The 19,338-nt window shown below is 46.8% G+C and overlaps 1 protein-coding gene across 5 annotated transcripts in view; it reads right to left on the bottom strand.

Annotated features, from left to right (window-relative positions):
* Window positions 1–19,338, bottom strand: part of SERGEF (secretion regulating guanine nucleotide exchange factor) — a 256,384-nt gene that overhangs the window by 187,033 nt on the left and 50,013 nt on the right. For 3 of the 5 annotated variants that reach the window (XR_011445941.1, XM_070289324.1, XM_070289325.1), the window contains exons 9-10: window positions 11,947–12,113; window positions 7,229–7,340 (exon numbers count right to left, since the gene is read on the bottom strand). Coding sequence is in view for 4 of the 5 variants with exons in the window: in XM_070289324.1 (XP_070145425.1) it covers window positions 7,229–7,340; window positions 11,947–12,113 (279 nt within the window). In the remaining variant the exon portion in view is untranslated. The remainder of the gene's footprint in view (window positions 1–7,228; window positions 7,341–11,946; window positions 12,114–19,338) is intronic. The other 2 variants (XM_069554240.1, XM_070289323.1) reach the window with 1 other exon arrangement.

The following is a 19,338-nucleotide window of genomic DNA, read 5'->3' as shown; positions in this document are numbered from 1 at the left end:
TCAGAAGCAACCAGCCGCTTCCCATAGATCTTTCAGGAGCCTAAAAGGCTTGATCTTCTTCTCACCTACCAAATTCAGTCTCCCCCAGACTGCAAATTTCATCTCCTATGAGAAGCTCTCCCAAAGATTCAAGATGCCTGGCCAACAACTATTCTATGACACTGCCCCTAGATCTTTCTGCTCTCACGGTCTCAGCTCTTACCTGTAGGAGATTCATGCCGTCAGTCACATCCCATTTCGAAAGCTGTAGAACTCTGTGTCCTCCCTGTTGTCACATTCTAAGTCCACAGCTCAAATGCACTGACAGGTAATAATGGATAAAGAGGAACCCAAGAATCACGGAAATGATTCATATCAAACTCCAGCTCTATGACAACTGACAACAATTTCCAAAGAGCTGTAAGAAATGGAAGTTGCCTGAAAACCCACAGAAGACTAGATATGACAAAGAAATCAACCAGCTTAACTAACATTTGTTTGTTGCTTCATGGTTATAAAATACTTTCACATTCATAACATCATTTTGACAACCACTCGGAGAAGCAGGCCTAATAAGCAGGATTATACCTGACAGATGCAAAACCAGAGGCTCAGAGCAGTTGGTCCAAAAATCAAATGACAATGTAAAGTCACTTGATTCTCCCAATTCCCTCTCCTACTGGTTGCTCCTTCACACAGACTCTTATCCTCAAATGATGTGCATGCTCTAGGTTAGTAATGATATTAAAAAAATCTTACCCAAAAGGGCTCCCATGGAAATAAAACAGAGAAGATACTCAACAATGACTAAATTATCTTTCTAGATGAGGAACTTTCCTCAAGCAATCCCGGCAGTGCTGGCTACAGCGACACATATATTTTGATCAGCAGCCATGAACAACTGTCCCCAGCCAGCTGGATCTCCTGAAGTGGCACCTGGAAGGTCCTAAAGGCAGCGACAAGCAGCCCCCAGCACCTACGAGTGGCTTCGACTCTGCCTCCTGCTCTCCTTTCTCCTTGCACTTTTGGCCCCTCTGAAAAGCCAGAAGATTCACGGCTGATTGTCACAGCAGCTGCTCTTTTCACAAAGACATCTCTGACTGCTTCCATTTCTGCTACCACAGTCAGTCTCCCCCATCTTGGATGACACCAGGCATCCAGTAAAAAAAGCTCCCATACAAATAGCAAGCTGCAGATGCAGGAGGTGGTGGCCACCACCTGCAGAGCTCCCACAGACAGAACCACTGCATCACAGAAGGGAATTACAGAATCACACAAAGACTAACTTCTTCCTTCTAGTCATAATTGGGTGGTCCCACTATCAAATGACCTGGCGTCTTGGGGTTCTTAAGGCTACATGCCAAAAGAAAGGCCTGGTTTTGCTTCCTTGGAAGTGATGAGAATGTTTTCTCTTTACCTACCTCATGGGGAGCCTACCAGCCAAGGCCTCAGCACCTCAGGACACTGGAGGCAAAGAAGAGTCTGGAACTGAACGGGATTAACCTTGGGGAAGAGGGGTAACTACAGGGTTGGTTCCTAAGGCAACCATTCAGTATAATATATCCAAAGGAACTGGCAAAGAGAGGCTTGATTCAGACCATTGCCAATACCAAAGAAGGCCTCCAGCAGGAAGCTCCAAGCAGTGATAACCCTTGGAATTAAACACTTGACGCTCTACTGGGGAACCAGCCATTCCAAACAAGGTCCCAAACAGTGACCAGGGGTCCAGGACACAGAATCTATTCCCCGGGCAATGAGACTGGCAAAATCCAGGGTAAGGTTCCTGTCCCAGTTCTCTGCTAGAACTGGCAGAGAGATCCAGCTGTCTGGACTGGATGAGTGTGGGAGGGAGAAGGCATTTAAGAAAGGCAAAAGGAAGGCCAGAGTTCATCACAGCCAAGAAGCCAGGCCTCCAGCAGCCTACCAAATTCCAGAGCTGGAATCTCAAGAGGTCTCAGGGAAAAAGGGAGGTGGAGAGAAAGTGGAAAGCAGCTCAACAGAGTCAAGGCAGGTGGGTAATGACACCAAATGAAGGAAAACTTTGAAAGAAAAGACAAGTCTGTCAAGCTGGATGGCAGAAAAACTGAGATGAATACAAGACATCACCCTTGTTATTCACTGGGGGTGTGGGGAGCGGGCAGCAGTTGTCCAAGCAGCTAAGGGCAAAGGAAGGCAGAAGAACCAATCCATGCAAAGACCCAGAAGTAACAAACAACATGATTTCTCTGGTTTGGCCACGATGAGTTGCAAAGTGCAAGGGAGAAGTGATAGAAGGTGAGGTTGGATATTGACAGGGGTGGGATCAATCTCTTAGGACAAGTCAGAGATTCTGGACTTCATCCTGTATGGGAAGCCATCAAAAAGTATATTCATCCCCATGACAATTATTTGCTGATGACCTACTGTGTGCTAGGCACTAGTTAAGGTGATGGAGACACAGTGGTGAACAAGGCCAACAACAATTCTGAAACTCACGCTCTAATAACCGCATTCTTGGCACACTGGCTGTGGGGACTAGGGACTCTGTGTTTCTTGTACCTCTTGAGGGCAGAGGTTGGGTCTCATTTTCCACTATATCCTGAAGGCTCAGCTAAATTTCTTCCATATAAAGTTTTCCAGTTGGGTTTCCAATAAGTGTTTATTGTGGGAAAGGATGCTTTCTGTATTTTTTTAAAATGTTTTTTAAAAATAAGATCCTAACATGGTCAGATTTATATTTTAGTTCATTATTTTGGCAGCTGGGTGGAGGCAGCCAGAATGAGCCCAGCTAGAAACAAGGGGTTCTCAACTAAGGGGTGGTCATTGTCATCAACAGATAGTAGGGGTCCAAGCTAGAGGGACAGTGGTGGAGATGGAGGTAGTTTTAGTCCCCTGGACGACTGATTCACTGACAGCTCACTCAGCCTTCACAGACTTTGTACGTCTCTCATCAAACCACTGCAGCCTTCTTTGAACCCTCATTGGCTCCTGTTTTCACTCTAAACCTCAGCATGATTTACTTTTACCCTGGGACAGCCAGGTTTTCAAGGTCAAAGGCAACAGTAGAGAGCTTGGTCAGCTCCAGGATGACCCTGGGCACAGCCTGGGGCAGTCGTAATGCTGCAGAGCGTGGTGGTGACACATGAGGTCACTGGGACTTTAAATCAGCCCTGATGAATTTCCTCTGCTGCTGAGAGGAAGCACTGGAAACATCCTTGCTGTGGATGCTGATGGCTACTTCAAAAGACAGGAATTCACGCTCCCAGGAACCGCATGGAGATTGGCCATGGATTCCCAAGTACTGGGCCTCCAGTATTTCCACTGGTTGTGATTCTAAGGGCTTCCCTCATAGCTCAGTTGGTAAAGAATCCACCTGCAATGCAGGTGACCCTGGTTTGATTCTGGGTTGGGAAGATCTGCTGGAGAAGGGATAGGCTACCCACTCCAGTATTCTTGGGCTTCTCTTGTAGCTCAGCTGGTAAAGAACCCACCTGCTATGTGGGAGACCTGGGTTCGATCCCTGGGTTGGGAAGATCACCTGGAGAAGGGAAAGGCTACCCACTCCAGAATTCTGCCCTGGAGAATTCCATGGACTGTATAGTCTCCGTGGGGGTCCCAAAGACTTGGACACGACTGAGCAACTTTCACTTTCACGATTCTAAGAAGTTTTGCCACAAGATCTAAGATGGTTCTTTGTAGCTCCTAAGATCTCAAGTGATTAAGACAGAAGAGCAGCTCTGATTCAAACTTATAATAAAACATGTATCTGAAGTACAGAGTGGCTCGCATGTTATGAACCCAATAGTAACTCTTTTGTACAGCACTTTACAGTTCATAAGAGCCCTTATATAGTTTATTTGCATTTTTCAATAATCCTGTGGGCAAGGTAAACTAGATATTATTACTCCCATTTTGTAGATGAGAAAACTAACGCTTGGAGAGGTTTTGACTGGCCCAAAGACATATGGACTATAGGTGACAGAGCAGAAATTCCAACCCAGGTTTCACTCCATATTCAAGCCTCTGTCCACCAGAGATCCAACTCCAGAAAGCAGTAGGCTTGACCGTGGTCATGAGTTAACATCTCTGTGCCAGTCCTCATTGAGGCCAGTCCTCTCTTCGCTGCTTTTCCTCAGGAAAGGACCCAGTCTGGAGTCTGCAGAGTGCTACCAGGATGCACCCACTGCAGAGTAAAGCGAACTATCCCTCCCTGGAAGCCTCCTCACACTAATCTCATCACGGCAGCAGACAATGTGTCTTTTGATCTAAGCAAGATTTATGCCCCCCAACAGGAGTTCTTGCACTGTGTCAGCGCACTTCTCCTGATGATTTACTTTGTACCAAGCCTCGCCCTAATTATATAAAAATAAATAAGACACTTAGGCCCTCAAAGAGCTCCAGGTTGATTTAGAGATGGACAGACTAGTAAGGACTGTATTACTAATAAATACGGTATTACAGCGTCAGGTTAGCAACTTTGCCTTTTCTTTGTGAAAACTTGGCTCACAGCACTGTGCCTGGCCCACAGCAGGATGCAGTAAACACTGACTGGATAAATAAACGAAACTAAGATAAAACATGACAACAAATGGTGCACACACTTCAGTGAAAGCATTGCTCTTCTCCACCTTAAAACTTCCATCTTCCCACAGCCCCTTTTCTCTTTATGCCTGTGCTGAAAGAAAAAGCATCCTTCTTTCCTGTTGGAACTAAGCCCTTCACAGCGATGTCCCTCTTCAGCCTCATTGCATTGGCAGCCCTGTTCCAGCCACATCCCCCAGCCCCTGCCCTTGCCTCTGTCCTCAGAAGATTTCTCTCTTCCCTGCTCTCTGATCCTTGCGTTCAGGTTTCTGTCCCACCCCAGGTTCCCCGAGCTTATAAAACTAACAAACCAAGCTCTCCTTTCAAGTGTCTGTGCTCGTCCTCAACCTCCTTTGACCACCGAATCTCCTGATTCTGTTGTTCACGCCTGCAGCTGGGTTTCTCCTCAGCCTTCCATTTGTACCACGTCCTTGCGTTAGCCTCCACCTGAGCTGGTCTCTGATGCATCATCCCCACTCCCCATCGCCAAGGCCAGTGGTCTCGTCTCTCTCCCTGACCTCCTGCTGAAATCCCCCGGGCTTCTGCGACGCTGCAGTTCCTGGCTCGCTTTCTCCCTCTCCTGTCAATAATCATCTCTATCTGGCTGCTCTTCCTCTGCTTTCCTCTTAATGCAAGTTCTTGCCAAGATTCCCCTGTTACTTCACATTAACTCCCTTGAGAACTAACTTAATGTCAAAGCTTCCAATTCAGGAAGCCTTTCCAGTCACCACCTCCCACCCCCACCACCCCACCCTACCCCAACCCTGTAGAACCCAAAAGAACCACAGGGACTGAAAATGCAAGAAAGAAAAAGGTCCCCGAGGGCAGGGGAAGGGATGGGATCAACAAAGTTTCAATGTCAGACTCTCACCGCCTCTGACACATTCTGCTTGTCCTGCAATGAACTTTTTACCTAGCCCTGCCACCAGCTCACAAGCTCCTAAGACAGGACCTGTCCCACTCTGCTCTGCTGCCCCCGTTCAACTCATGGAGTGCTCAGACAGACAGGCAGACATAAGCATCTGCTGGATAAAAGAAGAAAAACCAAAGATAAACATGCGTGAAGGCATAAACTGGTCAACTGTGAAACACTAAAAGACGATAAGGCTCGCCATCAACAGACTTCATAGGAAACTTCCAGGTTGCTCAGGCATTTTACAGGTCTGTCCATTTTCTGGCTCTGTTGGACATTTGATGCCCAAATGCCTGAGAACATGGAAGTGCTTATTCTGGAACTGGCCTGGGATTGAGAAGCACAGACTGTAGCGACAGAGAGAGAGAGGGAGAAGCTGAAGAGGAGCTGAAGAGGACCGCAGCCTCGGAAACCATCTCTTTCTCAATGTGTTCAATCAGTGAACATCCACTAAGCACCTCTGAGGTGCCAGGATCTATGCCAGACACTGGGAACATGGCTTTGAACGAGATGATAAGGTCCTTGCCCTCCTGGATCTTATATAGTTCAGTGAGAAGAGGTGAATAAATACAAATAAATAAGAAAAACAGCGGGCAGTAAATAAGCGCTTCTGCATCAGATCCTTGACCATCAATTTCAAACAAGACAGCCCTGACTGGTGACTCCTTCTCTCTCCTGAGTGTTCACACAAACAAATCCAGTTCCCCGCTTTGAGGTTTGTTTTGTGTTTTTCTCCTCCGGTTAGGTCAGCAGCTACAGCATAGATGTGCTGGCTTTTTTAATCTCCAACGAAACCCTGTTTGGATGAACACTGCCCCCCGCATCTGGGGAGGCCTCTGAAACCGCTCCACGCGGACAGCTTGGGCAGCCAGACGCCTTGGTCTCAGAGACCTCCTGCCCCTTAAGAAGAGCCAGGATGCTGCGGATTACTTCCCAGAAAGCTACTTGGGGATGCTTTTTCAGGTTGTGTTCCATTCTGTCAGAGCCCTCCGGACTCAGCTGATTGCTGGTGGTAGATTTCTGTGTTATTTAGGGCACCAAAGTCCCACAGTCTTGACACAAACTTAAAATTAGAAATGTATTAAATATAGGAAAGGAGGAAGGTCATTCAGGAAAGGCAGCCTTCTGAGGGAGATGCAGGACAAAGACGCTCTGGAAACTTCCAGGTTCATTAATGGGTTTTACACAGCATTCAAGTGGTATTTCTCCTTCAGAAATAACACTGTGGAAAGCGTAGGGGACTGGCTCAAACCTCAGCTAACACAGCTGAGTGAGTGACTCTGCAAACTAAAAATAGCTTCTTTCCCACTCATTCTGACAGATTTCACTTAGACCCTGTGCACAGGTTGATTCTCCAACAAACAGTTTCAGTCCTGTAGCAAAATGAGGGTTGGTGACATTTGGGCTTGACAATTACCCAATCCCTGGTTCAACTTTTGTTTATTTCCATGTTTCTTGCTCCAATGGCTGCATATGTGCACACGTGCACGTGTGCACTCAGCTCCCTGGCTGGGATCTGGTGCTCTTCAACCAGACGTGGGCAGAATTTAAACCAGGAACATGACTCAGGACCATGGCTGCAGACGGAGCCCAGAGCCAGGCTCTCAGAAACAGTGGGAAGCAGGCTCTTTGTCTCAGCAAGCCTCTCCGTGTCTCAGTTTCCTCACTTATAAAACAAGGATAAACATTCCTATTCTGGCCTACTTCACAGCATCACACTGGGATCAAGAGAGAGAACGCACATGAGAGTTACTTTCTTTTAGACAGGACTCCTACCAGAAGGATGGATGGCAGTGATGGAACAAGTGAAACAGGCAGCCAGACTATAAAATTCAGCTGGACCACTGGCCGGGTCAGCCATCCCGCTCCTTGACCTTCCTTCCAGGAGCTAAAAGCAGATCCAGATTCAAGGCTTTAGTTCATGTTGTCCCCTCTGCCTGGAATGTCCTTCTCCCTTAGCTAAACTCCTATGCATCTCTAAGAACCCAGTCCAAACACTTTTTTTTGGTTATTGTCTTCAGAGTAAATCATTCCATCTTCACTGCTCCCTTGGCCTTTTGCACATATCTCCCACAGCACTTTTCACTCTACATGGTAAGGAATTTATTTACACACCTGGAAATTCTTTGATGGCAAAGAGTATTTATCTTTGTACCCACCTCCCCAGCCACCACCGTGTGATCCAAAGTAAGCATATGGTAGGTGTCAACCAATGTTCCCCAAGTTGCCTACAGAATGGGCAACAGCCCAAAGCCAAGAAGGGGATAAACCCAAGAGACATGCACAAAGGTGGGATAACACACACAGAACCAGCAACGGGGGTGGCAGGAGGGGGATGTAGGAACGTGGAGTCACCCAGGTCTGCTGTTACCAGCAATAAGGTCACAGCCACAGGGACAGGAGTCAGAGCCGAACTGCAAGTCCTGGGAGGGCCAGGTGGGAGCATCCAAGTCCCAATGACCTAAACTGGAACTGGAGGCCCTGGGCATGAGGAACAAGGGCAGAAAGCAGAGCCAACATTTCCAGATCTGCCAAAGTAAGGCCAGTAGCTTGGGGTTGAGTGACCTTGGCTGTGACACCTAGGGACTCTAGAGGCAGGAGTCATTACAAATTTAAGTAATGATCATCTCCTTAAAATAAGAATCAGACATGGAAGGGACTTTAAGAGGTATAAGAAACTTAAGGAATCACCTGGTCTAACAACCCTAACCTATATATTGGAGAACTAAGGGTACAGGAGGAATGGGGTTTATCCAAGTTTAGCCAGTCAGGGCAGAATCATGGGGCTTCCCTGGTAGCTCAGCTGGTAAAGAATCCACCTGCAATGCAGGAGACCCTAGTTCAATTCCTGGATCAGGAAGATCCACTGGAGAAAGGATAGCCCAGTACTCTTGGGCTTCCCTGGTAGCTCAGACGGTAAAGAATTCACCTGCAATGTGGGAGACCTGGGTTCGATCCCTGGGTTAGAAAGATCACCTGGAGAAGGGATCAGCTACCTACTCACTCCAGTATCCTGGCCTAGAGAATTCCATGGACAGAAGAGCCTGGTAGACAACAGTCCATGGGGTCACAAAGAGTTGGACATGATTGAATGACTCTCCAAATAAAAGGAGGTGGGTACAGGAGGAAAGGGGTTTGCCCAAGTTTACCCAGTCAGGGAAGAATCATGGCTAGACCCAGGTCTTTTGAACCCCAAGCTGGACCTTGTACCCTCAGAGGCTGTTGACCTTCAGTCAAGAATGTCTCCTGATAGTTCTACTAACATAACAGGTACCCTACTCTAGCTGCTTCAGAATCCTGGGGGAGCCCCACTGAACCCACTAAGTGAGTACAGATACTTCTGTCCTACTGGGAAGTGTGGGCTTCTCCCTTTGGGTGGAGTTCGGAAGCAGTGTTCCACAGGAAATGAACAGAGAGTAGCCCCACCGGGCACTTAGAAAGCAAAAGGCTCCTGGCAGGGAGCAGACAAAGCAGTTCACCCACACCCTACCCTGACATGTGCATGGGGGTAATCCCAACCATTGTGCTCACCCTGGAATTTTCCAAGAGTGGTTAGAGAGGGCCAGTACCTAAGGCAAAGCTGAAAGTACATGAAACACAGTCTTCAGTACTGTAAGAACACTGAACCACGGCCTGTCTGGTCTAAAATCTCAGTCTTTCTCAGGCTAGAGATAAGACGGGGCTCAGAAGAAAAGAACTGGGACTCTCAAAGAATCAGAGATACTGACTCCCAGAACTTCCCTGCCAGTGAGCATACACAGGCAACATTGTTTCATCTCTACAGAGAGTATGAGAGCTTCAAGTCCAAGTCCCAGCCCCACAGTTTACCTACTGTGTGATCCAAGGCCAGCAACTAACCCATTAGTCTCCTTATTTTTACCACAGTGATTATAACATCTATGTCCAAGTTTATTGTAAGAATGAAAGAATAAATGTAAAGCATTTAGCATGCTTCCTGGGCCATAATAACCACCAAGTTACACAGGATTTATTTGCTTTCCTTTGTTCGTGGGAGGGGTCAGTCAGACCGGAGTCCAGCTGTGTCTACCTGTGCCTTCCTCTCCCACTTGGTTGTCTCTCTGGATCCTCCTGGGCAGACATCCTACCTGAGGCCTCAGCCCAGATAGCTCCCTCCTCCCTCCGTTTATCCCTGGACATAGCAGAAGGTAACAGGTCAGCTATGGGCTACTCCGGTCAGCAATCAGCTCAGTCCAAGGCTGTTCCTTTCTCCCCAGGTGTCTGTGCACCTCCCTGGCCAAGCCCCTACTAGGGTATCCCCCGGTTTATTACTGCTCTGGTCTTCCCTAAGGTGAACCCACTCCTAGCAGCTTACAGCTCTGGGCCTCCAGTAAATAGCTGCCTGAGCAGCCAGACCTAGACATCAACAGCAGAGAGAATTCCCAGATCCAATTTACCAACAGGAAACGACCTGGGGTCTGCGCCTGCAGTGAGACCAGTGAGTACACACACTGGTACCAGCTTTCCGGAGTCTGGAGAGGAAACGGAGGGGAGCACAGAAATGAAGCTGCTACAGGGCTCAGAGCTCAAGCTGACTCCTCACACCGCCCTTCCAAGAAGCTCAATAAAAAAATCACATCAGGATGAGGCTCTCCAGCTATCTGCTTGCACTGCCACAGGGCTACATAGCATGACCACTGCCGGGCCTTCCAAGGCTCCAAAGGGGAAGAAGAGAAAGGACCCCACAGGTACTGCATGCTGGGCAGATGCCAAAAACTTTGCGTGTGATCTTCATCGATGACCTTCTGTGGTAGGTATTCTTGCCTCGTCTTGCCAATAAAACCAGAGACTCAGAAAAATCCATGAAGCCAGTGTGCCTCTGCTATGCTACCTGACCACTACATCTTAAGCATCCTGGGAAAGAAAAGGAAAGCAAAAGAGTCTGCAGCAACAGGTACCAAGCTCTCAGCACCTTCCTCACTCAGCAGACAGCACTAGCTCAAGTACTGCATTCCCTCCTTCACTGGAGTCAACGTCTCTCAAACACAATCTACAGAAATACAGCAGAAGCCATGAAGATGCTCATGGCCTTTGCCCCTGCAATGTCATCCCCAAGATTTTCCCTTCAAGAAACAGTTAACAGAATATTTGCTGCAGAATTCACAATAGTGACTAAAAAAAAAAAAAGAAAGAAAGAAAAGAAATGATCTCAATGTCCAATATTCACAGAATGGTTTGGAAAACCCCAGAACCTTCAAACCATATAATATTAGACAGTTATTTTGAGTAATCAAAGACCAGGAAGAAACAAAGCAAGGCATTTGTGATCAAATAAATGAAGTCTGACTATAAAAGATCATAAATGCCATCACTACAACTTTGTAAAGTGTCTACATGTGTATAGGCAGAAAAGGAATGTGGTTGTGTTAGGGTGGCAAGATAACAGGTGGTTTTATTACTAGCGTTATCATATCTAAATTGGTATTGTTCCATTCCTTTACAACAAAAGAAAAAACAGACAGACTCAACCCAGCACCAAGGAAAGACCCAGGAGGACCAGGGCTGGGATGTGAGGCAGAAATTGAGAACCGTCCTACATACCCGGAAGGAGGAGGCCAGGCAGGCCCCAGGGGAGGGGAAGCCCTCTAGGTATGGAGAGGGTTGTAATTAGTCTGATGCTAATTACAGAAGTCTCACTAGCTTATTAATTTTTTGACAGACTCAATGAAGACTGAACTCCTACATGAAGCCAACTTGGGTTCAGAGGCACATTTCCTGAGTGGCCATCCTCCTTCTTCTCAAAAACCTAGCCTTTTCTTTTCTTTTTTAAGGACAGCAGTAAAATAAAGTTTAGTAAAAGAAACACATACCCTGCAGAAATTAAGACTCCTGCCTTAAATGGAGAAATTCAAGACATTTCAGGGAACGAAGGGGCTTGAATAAGCAACTGAACGACTGTGTTTTCTACACTGGGAAATATAAACAGAAGCGCAAACTACTCAGCTTAGTAGTAGAGGCCCCTCTGATAAAGTTCCAACTCATCCTTCTGATATTATCTCATACTCCCCACCACAGACACCCCAGGCTCCAGCCAAACAGAACCACCAATGCTCCCCAAACACCATCCTCACTTCCCACCCCAACTCTGCTGCAGCTGCGGTGCCCACCAGAAAGTCCTCCTTTCCCTCTCATGCCTGCTCAAGTCTCACCCATACTCCAAGGCACAGCTCAAGCCAGGCCCTCCACAAAGCCCAACCCAGCCCTGTACCCTGAATGCAGCTCTCACCCTCCGAAGTGGACCCAGAGCCCCTGGAATCTCTAAAGGAGTCACAGTCTGCCCTACAGTACAGGTATCTGGGTAACTGCCTTTTCTACCATATTCAACGTGAACAACAAAGCAAAGACCCCTTCAGGCTCCTGTGTGGAACTCACTGTATGGCTTGGACTATAAGCACACAGTAGGCCTTCAGTGAACACTCCCCCAAACGACAAGGAAGAGAGACACATCACCCCTGTGGAAAGAGGTCACTTCCTACCTCGGTTGCTCCCGTTAAGCAAGGCAGACACGAAGGTGTGCCCTTCTGTGGCCCGGAGCCAGGGAGGGATGGATCCTGTTTCTCTGACTGCCAGCCTTCACGAGTCTCCACTGTCCTCCCCAGCTGCCCGTAGTCCGCTCGGCCCCAGGTGAACACCTTGCCGGTTACTACAACAAAAACAAAACTTGAATTAAGGCTATATTCCATGGCTGTGCTCCCAGGGGTAAGCAAAGAACTACAAGAGAATGCGTGATCACCCATTTCAGTACCAGTACCACGCAGCAGGGGCCTTCCTACCTTCCTGTAAAGAAAGTGCACACATGCACATGTTAACAGATATGGGAAGTGAGGCTCAGAGAGGCGAGATGTCTGGCTTGACCAAGATCCAACAAGGGGTGAGTGCCAAAGCTGGGTTCTAACAGAGGCTGCTCCTGCAGCCTGGGCTCCTGCCTTTTACATGTGGACATGGCCACCGAGAACACTTCAACCGCTCTGTATGTAACACTTCTAACCCCCCTCCCCTTCCCCACACCCGCCTTGCACTTTGCAGGGGAAAATGATATCTGTTCTTGGGCTCCCCTCCCTCTCATCTAATCCAGAGCCCCCCATCAGCCACTTTGCGGTTCCCCAGGCTCCTGATCTGCCCCCGGCCACAACCTCTCAGTGGCCACTGGCACATGTCTTCCCCTCCATGTAACACAGAGGACCATCCAGAGTCTGTGCTCTTACCCGCAGGAGCAGTGCTAACAGTCCCAAGGCGAGTGCCTATGTGTGCTAGAGCAAAGGGAGTGAGAGGGGAAAAAAAAAGACAAAATCACTTGGAGCCAGAAAAGCAGTCAGCCCCCCCAGATGCACCACCTGGGAAGCTGGCCAGCGCTAAAGACGACTGAAGAAAATGAAGTTCGGAAAAAAGGAACTGGCCTTTCTTCTCCCCAATAAGAGAGAATTCACCGAACTTCTTCAGTTGTACCAAGTGCCACATTTGTTATTTCAACAGAAATGCAAAATCTGACGAGGCATAGATTATTAACAGATTCTCTGCAATAAATATGCATAACCATGTGCGCTGTATAAATTCTTTATACATGTTTGTTTTAACAAAGAAAAACTTTGCTTAAGAGACAAAACACCAAGTAATGCATATTAAATTCTAGACAAATCTACTACATACTCTGTGTTTTAGTATCAGAGCTTCATCTGGCCCCACATTCAACTTATGGTTTATAGTGTCAGTGAAAAAACAACCAGAGAACTCACAGGGGAAATGTCAGAGTTGTGAAGGGGTACCGGGCTCCGCAGGAATACAGTTCTCAGGACCAATCTGCTCACAGACACCAACATCAATACCAAGAAGTTCTTCCTGGCTTCCTCAAAGGGGGAACCAAGTCTGTGCAACCCATGGGGTAGCAGATATATTACAAGAACAGGGAGAGGGTCCATTCAGATGTGCTGTTTCCTGGCCCCACACGCGCTGTTCCTTTTGCCATGGATGCCCTTTCCTTACATCATTCACCTGACAAACTATGATTCAACCTTTAGAGTCCAGCTCAGGGATCCCAGTTCTGCAAAACCTTTCCTGACTTTTAAACTCTCCTCAGAATGGAAGAAACCTCCTTCCTGCGAGCACCTTTATTACTGTGCTCATCAACCACTATGATCCCATGAAACAGGTGAGAAGATTAAGGTTCAGAGAAGTGACCAGCCCCGGGTCACACAGTTAAGCCACATCTCCTTCTACTAGTTCACGGCACCACTCTGCATTGGTTATCCACACTGGCCCACATCAACGTCTCTTAACTCTTCCTTAACTTCTGTAAGGTTAGCGGTGGGGAGCTGGGTGGAAGCTCAAGGGCCCAGGACCCACAAAGCATTCCCAACTGGGAAACTGTCCCTCTGCTTGAGCTGGCTGGGATTTACCACCAGGCTGCCCTAGCAAGAGCCCCAAGAAGCCAGAGGATGAGATTGCTATTTCTTAAAGGACACTAGCATTCCTCCGCTGAGAAGAACTGGCAAGTTGCTAACTGCAAGACTACAGAAAGAACTGTGTTATCACAAACCCCACAGTGAATCCTTTCTTATCAAGTAAGACATCTTAGAACCTTCTCTGCTATTGATTACTGATGTCCAAGACAGGCAAGACTGCCAGAATATGGCACTACCATGATTACATTTCCAATAGCAATTCAACCATTCCACTTATACAGCACTTTTCACCTTCAAAGCACTTTACAAAAATGAACTAATTAATCTCCATGCTCCCTGGGGATGCCACAGACATTTTATTAGAGACAGTCAGGCTGCCTGGATGGCCAGCCTTCGAGCGCCAACCTAAGATTGCTCAGTCAGGTAGGTCCACTCCCCGAAGCTGTCTGTTTCTCCCCAAAGTACATTTTGCATCAGAAGGCTCACAGGGGACAGAGGAAGTGATCCCTTTTTTCTTTTCCTTTAAGCTGACCACCTTCCAGGTGTCTAGCATATTCACAGACCATATCTCAATCAATCCTCATAAGAATTCTGAGAATTATAGTTTATTAAGCTTATTTTACAGATAAGATTAGATGACTTGAGAGGTTAGATGACTTGATCAAGTCCATGAAACCAGCGGGTGATAAAAAGCAAGATTCAAACCTCTGTCTTCTGATTCTAAGACCAATGGCAGATTCAGTGATTGCACAGCTGCTGTCACAAACTGATGAAACCTGGCTGATGAAACAGCCGTTCTCACAATGTTTGAAGAGGGGGAAAACTCAGATTAAATGGATATGTTCTGTGTACCATCCAGCTTTCCTCACTAGAATGGCCTCCTTCCCAGGAGACCATTCAGAACTTGGAACTACAAGCACTGAAATAAAGGCATTAAACACAAGGATTATGATTTTTAGGTCACCTGGAATAAAAGAAAACAATGAATCCACATACAAAAGACGTTCATTAATGCACTGTAGATAAATGTCTGCCTGCCTCGAGCTGAAGCATGCTGGCAAATCCAAGCACATTCAGATCCCAAATGTATAACAAATGAATCTTTACCTTATAGTAAATAATAGCACAGGGCTTCCCCAGTGGTTCAAGCAGCTAAGAATCCACCTGCAATGCGGGAGACGCAAGAGACGCGGGTTCGATCCCTGGGTTGGGGAGATCCCCTGGAGAAGGAAATGACAACCCATTCCAGTATTCTTGTCTGGAAAACCCCACGGATCGGGGTGTCTGGCAGGCTACAGTCCATGGGGTCGCAATGAGTCAGACACAAGTGAGCACACAGCACATCAGCACAAATAATTATATTTTACTGTGATAAAAAAAAATAGATACATTAATGTCATCCAACAAGTATAGGTGTGTGTCTCCAGATAAATGGGAGAAACAATATACACCTCAAAATAAAGTCTGCAAGTAAATTATAATTTAAAGGCACATCCATGTGAGAGTTAACATAGGATAACCAAGAAACATACATGGCCAAGGGTCCCAACGCAATGGAGAAAGCAATGGGGCCACATGAGTGGTATTGATAAGGTAGGTCTAGGGAACTTAGAGGGAGCGTTCCAAGTTGGAATTGTCCCAGAAGGCTTGATGGAACAGGTGGCATTAAGGTGAACTTCTGGATAGGAAAAGAAAATGAGAAAATCAGGGAGAACACTCCAGGAGCAGGGAGAGGGGAGAAGCAATGACAGAAATCCAAAAGCACGAAGTGGGCAGGTGGAGAGTGTGAGGGTCACGAGGCTGGGAGGTGGAGGTGAGTCAGGGCTGCCAGACTGGGGCCACCACAGGGCAACGCCAGGCTCAGGCTCTGGACCTGACCTTCAAGACTTGTTTGCTTGCACTTCTATCAGCAAAATACTTTCAACATACCACTGATTGTATATCCATATATATATATATATATATATACACATATATATTCATTTATTTATTAATGTATGTACTTGCATCATACATATTTGTGAATTAGATACTTTTATGCAAAGATATAGATAAAAGTAAAGGTGGCAATGCCAAAGAATGCTCAAACTGCCCCACAGTTCCACTCATCTCACATGCTAGTAAAGTGATGCTCAGAATTCTCCAAGCCAGGCTTCAGCAATACGTGAACCGTGAACTTCCTGATGTTCATGCTGGTTTTAGAAAAGGCAGAGGAACCAGAGATCAAATGGCTAACATCTGCTGGATCATCGAAAAAGCAAGAGAGTTCCAGAAAAACATCTATTTCTGCTTTATTGACTATGCCAAAGCCTTTGACTGTGTGGATCACAATAAACTGTGGAAAATTCTGAAAGAGATGGGAATACCAGACCATCTGCCTCTTGAGAAACCTGTATGCAGGTCAGGAAGCAACAGTTAGAACTGGACATGGAACAACAGACTGGTTCCAAATAGGAAAAGGAGTACATCAAGGCTGTATATTGTCACCCTGCTTATTTAACTTATATGCAGAGTACATCCTGAGAAACGCTGGGCTGGAAGAAGCACAAGCTGGAATTCAGATTGCTGGGAGAAATATCAATAACCTCAAATATGCAGATGACACCATCCTTGTGGCAGAAAGTGAAGAAGAATTAAAGAGCCTCTTGATGAAAGTGAAAGTGGCCAATACGTTGGCCACCTGATGCAAAAACCAACTCACTGGAAAAGATCCTGATGCTGGGAAAGATTGAGGACAGGAGGAGAAGGGAGCAACAGAGGATGAGATGGTTGGATGGTACCATCGACTTAATGGACATGAGTTTGAGCAAACTCTGGGAGATACTGAAGGACCAGGAAGCCTGGTGGGCTGCAGTCCATGGGGTTGCAAAGAGTCAGACATGGCTTAGTGACTGAACAATAAGAAAAACACCTTTATTCAAAACTATCCAGTATAAAAGACCCTGATGCTGGGAAAGATTGAAGGCAGGAGGAGAAGGGGATGACAGAGGATGAGATGGTTGGATGGCATCACCAACTTGATGGACATGAGTTTGAGCAAGCTCCAGGAGTTGGTGAAGGACAGGGAAGCCTGGTGTGCTGCAGTCCATGGGGTCGCAAAGAGTCAGACACAACTGAGCAACTGAATTGAACTGAGTATAAAACACACTCCAAAAGTAGAAAATTTAAAAGAATGAAATAAAAACACAAAAGCCATCATAATTTTCTGTCCCCATGCCCTGGCAATTCATTGGGCATGCTCACTCTAGGGATGACTGCTACACGGGCTCTCAGTCTCAGACTGCAGACTTTGGGGCAGAGGTGGGGTCTGATGAAATGAGTGTCTTGGGGGTGCGACATTCTGCAAAGAATTAGGGGGGCAGTAATAACACTCATAGTTAACATTTCCTTCCACAGCACCCACTGTGTGCCTAAGCACTCTGTCCTAGGAATTCTCTACATACTGTTCTAAGCCATCTCTATGTAGTATCCTAACAACACCATGAGATAGGTACTCTTACCAGCCCCTTCTTACTGACAGGGAGAAGGTTCTAGGGGTGAGGAGAGGGGATAAGCAAAGTCATAGTAGGAGTAAGTTAAAAGGAAAGAAAGGAAGGGAAAGAAGTCACCACAGTGACACAAGCCTGAGATGTATCAGCCACGGCCAGGGCTGAAGTCACGAGGGGCTGGGGAGGTAAGGATTTGCAAGGCTTGACACCTCATTTGATGCGAGAGAAAGGGGATGGGAGGAGGTAAACAGCACTCTGATTTCAGGACTTCAAGCTTAGTGGGAAGGCGGTGATGCCATGAAAAGGAACAAAGGGGCAGAGATGCTAGACTGGGGGTTCCACTGTTGGGACTCAGGCAACACTATTTTGTTACTAAGTGATTTAAATCCTCTGGGCCTTTTATAGGCCCCTTTTGATAAGCATCTTAACAAACAGTCAAATACAAATAAAGGGGGAGTGAATGAGGAGAAAGAAGACGAGGTGCCAAGCCCTGGATGCTGTGGAGTCAGAGCAGACTCGGGAAGGGGGGTGGGTGGGGAATGGTCACGGAGCCAGCTTCCTTTACCATCCAGGGGGCTGCCCAAGATGTTGGTAAAGGCAGGGGCTGCAGCCACAGCAATAGGCGCAGTGAGAAGCAGCGCCCACAGTATCATCAGTCCTCGGGGGAAGGGGAATCTTCACCCTGTTCAGGAAAAGGGGTCCTGAAGGCGACAAGAAGGTAGACTACACAGTAATATAAGGAACATCCATATTTTCTTAACAGAATCTGTCCCAGGAGGAAACAATGCCACTGAAGATATCAAAATGGAGTTATAGCAAATAGAGGTGGATGTTACAAAAAGAATCCCACAGGGCAGGCAGAGGAAAGTCCACACAAGCTCTTTAGTCCCTCCCACCTGGAATGTTCCAGGATGCTATGACACCTTCTGGAGTACACACACACATGGAGGAAACCTCTGTGCACTGAGGAGTTATATTTATAATTCACCTGTCTACAAACACCTATTACTCTCAGGGTTATTAATTCTAAGTCCTTGGAGTATAAGCACCTCATTTCTATAACCCATCCTCCATTCTGCCATGTGGACAGAGACTTTATAAAAAGGCACTTGATGATAAAAACCAAGAAGTTTTCAACACAGAACTAACTGCCCGAGAGTCACCGAGCAGGAGAGAGGAGAACAGAGAGGGGAGCTCAGAGCACAGGGGCCGGAGGCCAGCACACCAGGCTACGGCCCTCGGGTAGACATGTCATCCTGCTGTTTCTCAAGGCCTCTACACTGCTTCCCTTCATCCCACTGTCTCCTCTACCCCCCACCCCATTCACCTAGTCAACTCCTAATCACTCTACAGCTCTGCTCAGTCCTCAACCCAAATCAGACTCTTCTGTGAGATGATCTCAGAGAAGCACTTTCCTCATCTGGGAACTTGTCTCAGTTTATAAATGTACACTCATTAGAAGGACTGTTGATTAAAGTCTGTCTCCCCTCCAGAGAGTTGGCTCATGATAGCAGGCGCTGTGTCTGCCCATTCCTGTATCTTAGAAAAATGCCCAGCACAGAGTAGATGCTCAATAAAATATTTGTTGCTTGAATGAAAAAATGAACAATCTAACCATCTCCACTCACCTACTTCTTGCTCACCACTACTAACCTTTGTCACTTGCTGGCTCTATAATCTTGAACAAATGACTCAACATATGAAAAATGGGAATAAGAACACCTTCTTTGTAGGGCTGTTGCAAGGATACTTTTTCATAAAGTGTATGACACATAACAGTAAATGTTAGCCCTATTACCATTATCCTCCTCAACTCAACACCACCAGGATTCCCATCGCTCCACTCCCAGTTTCTACCGATTTGCCAAATCTTCTCTGCCAGCTGCCGACTACCAATATCTTCAGGCCATTGCTTCTACTGACAATAAGAGAAGAGTACTGAAGTTTCACCATTGGATTTTGGGATTTTTATTAGATGCAA

The sequence above is a fragment of the Ovis canadensis genome, chromosome 15 (genome assembly GCF_042477335.2).
Source record: "Ovis canadensis isolate MfBH-ARS-UI-01 breed Bighorn chromosome 15, ARS-UI_OviCan_v2, whole genome shotgun sequence".
Classification (NCBI taxonomy): domain Eukaryota; kingdom Metazoa; phylum Chordata; class Mammalia; order Artiodactyla; family Bovidae; genus Ovis; species Ovis canadensis.
Note: the sequence above shows the minus strand (reverse complement) of the source record. Positions and strands in the feature narration are given on the sequence as shown.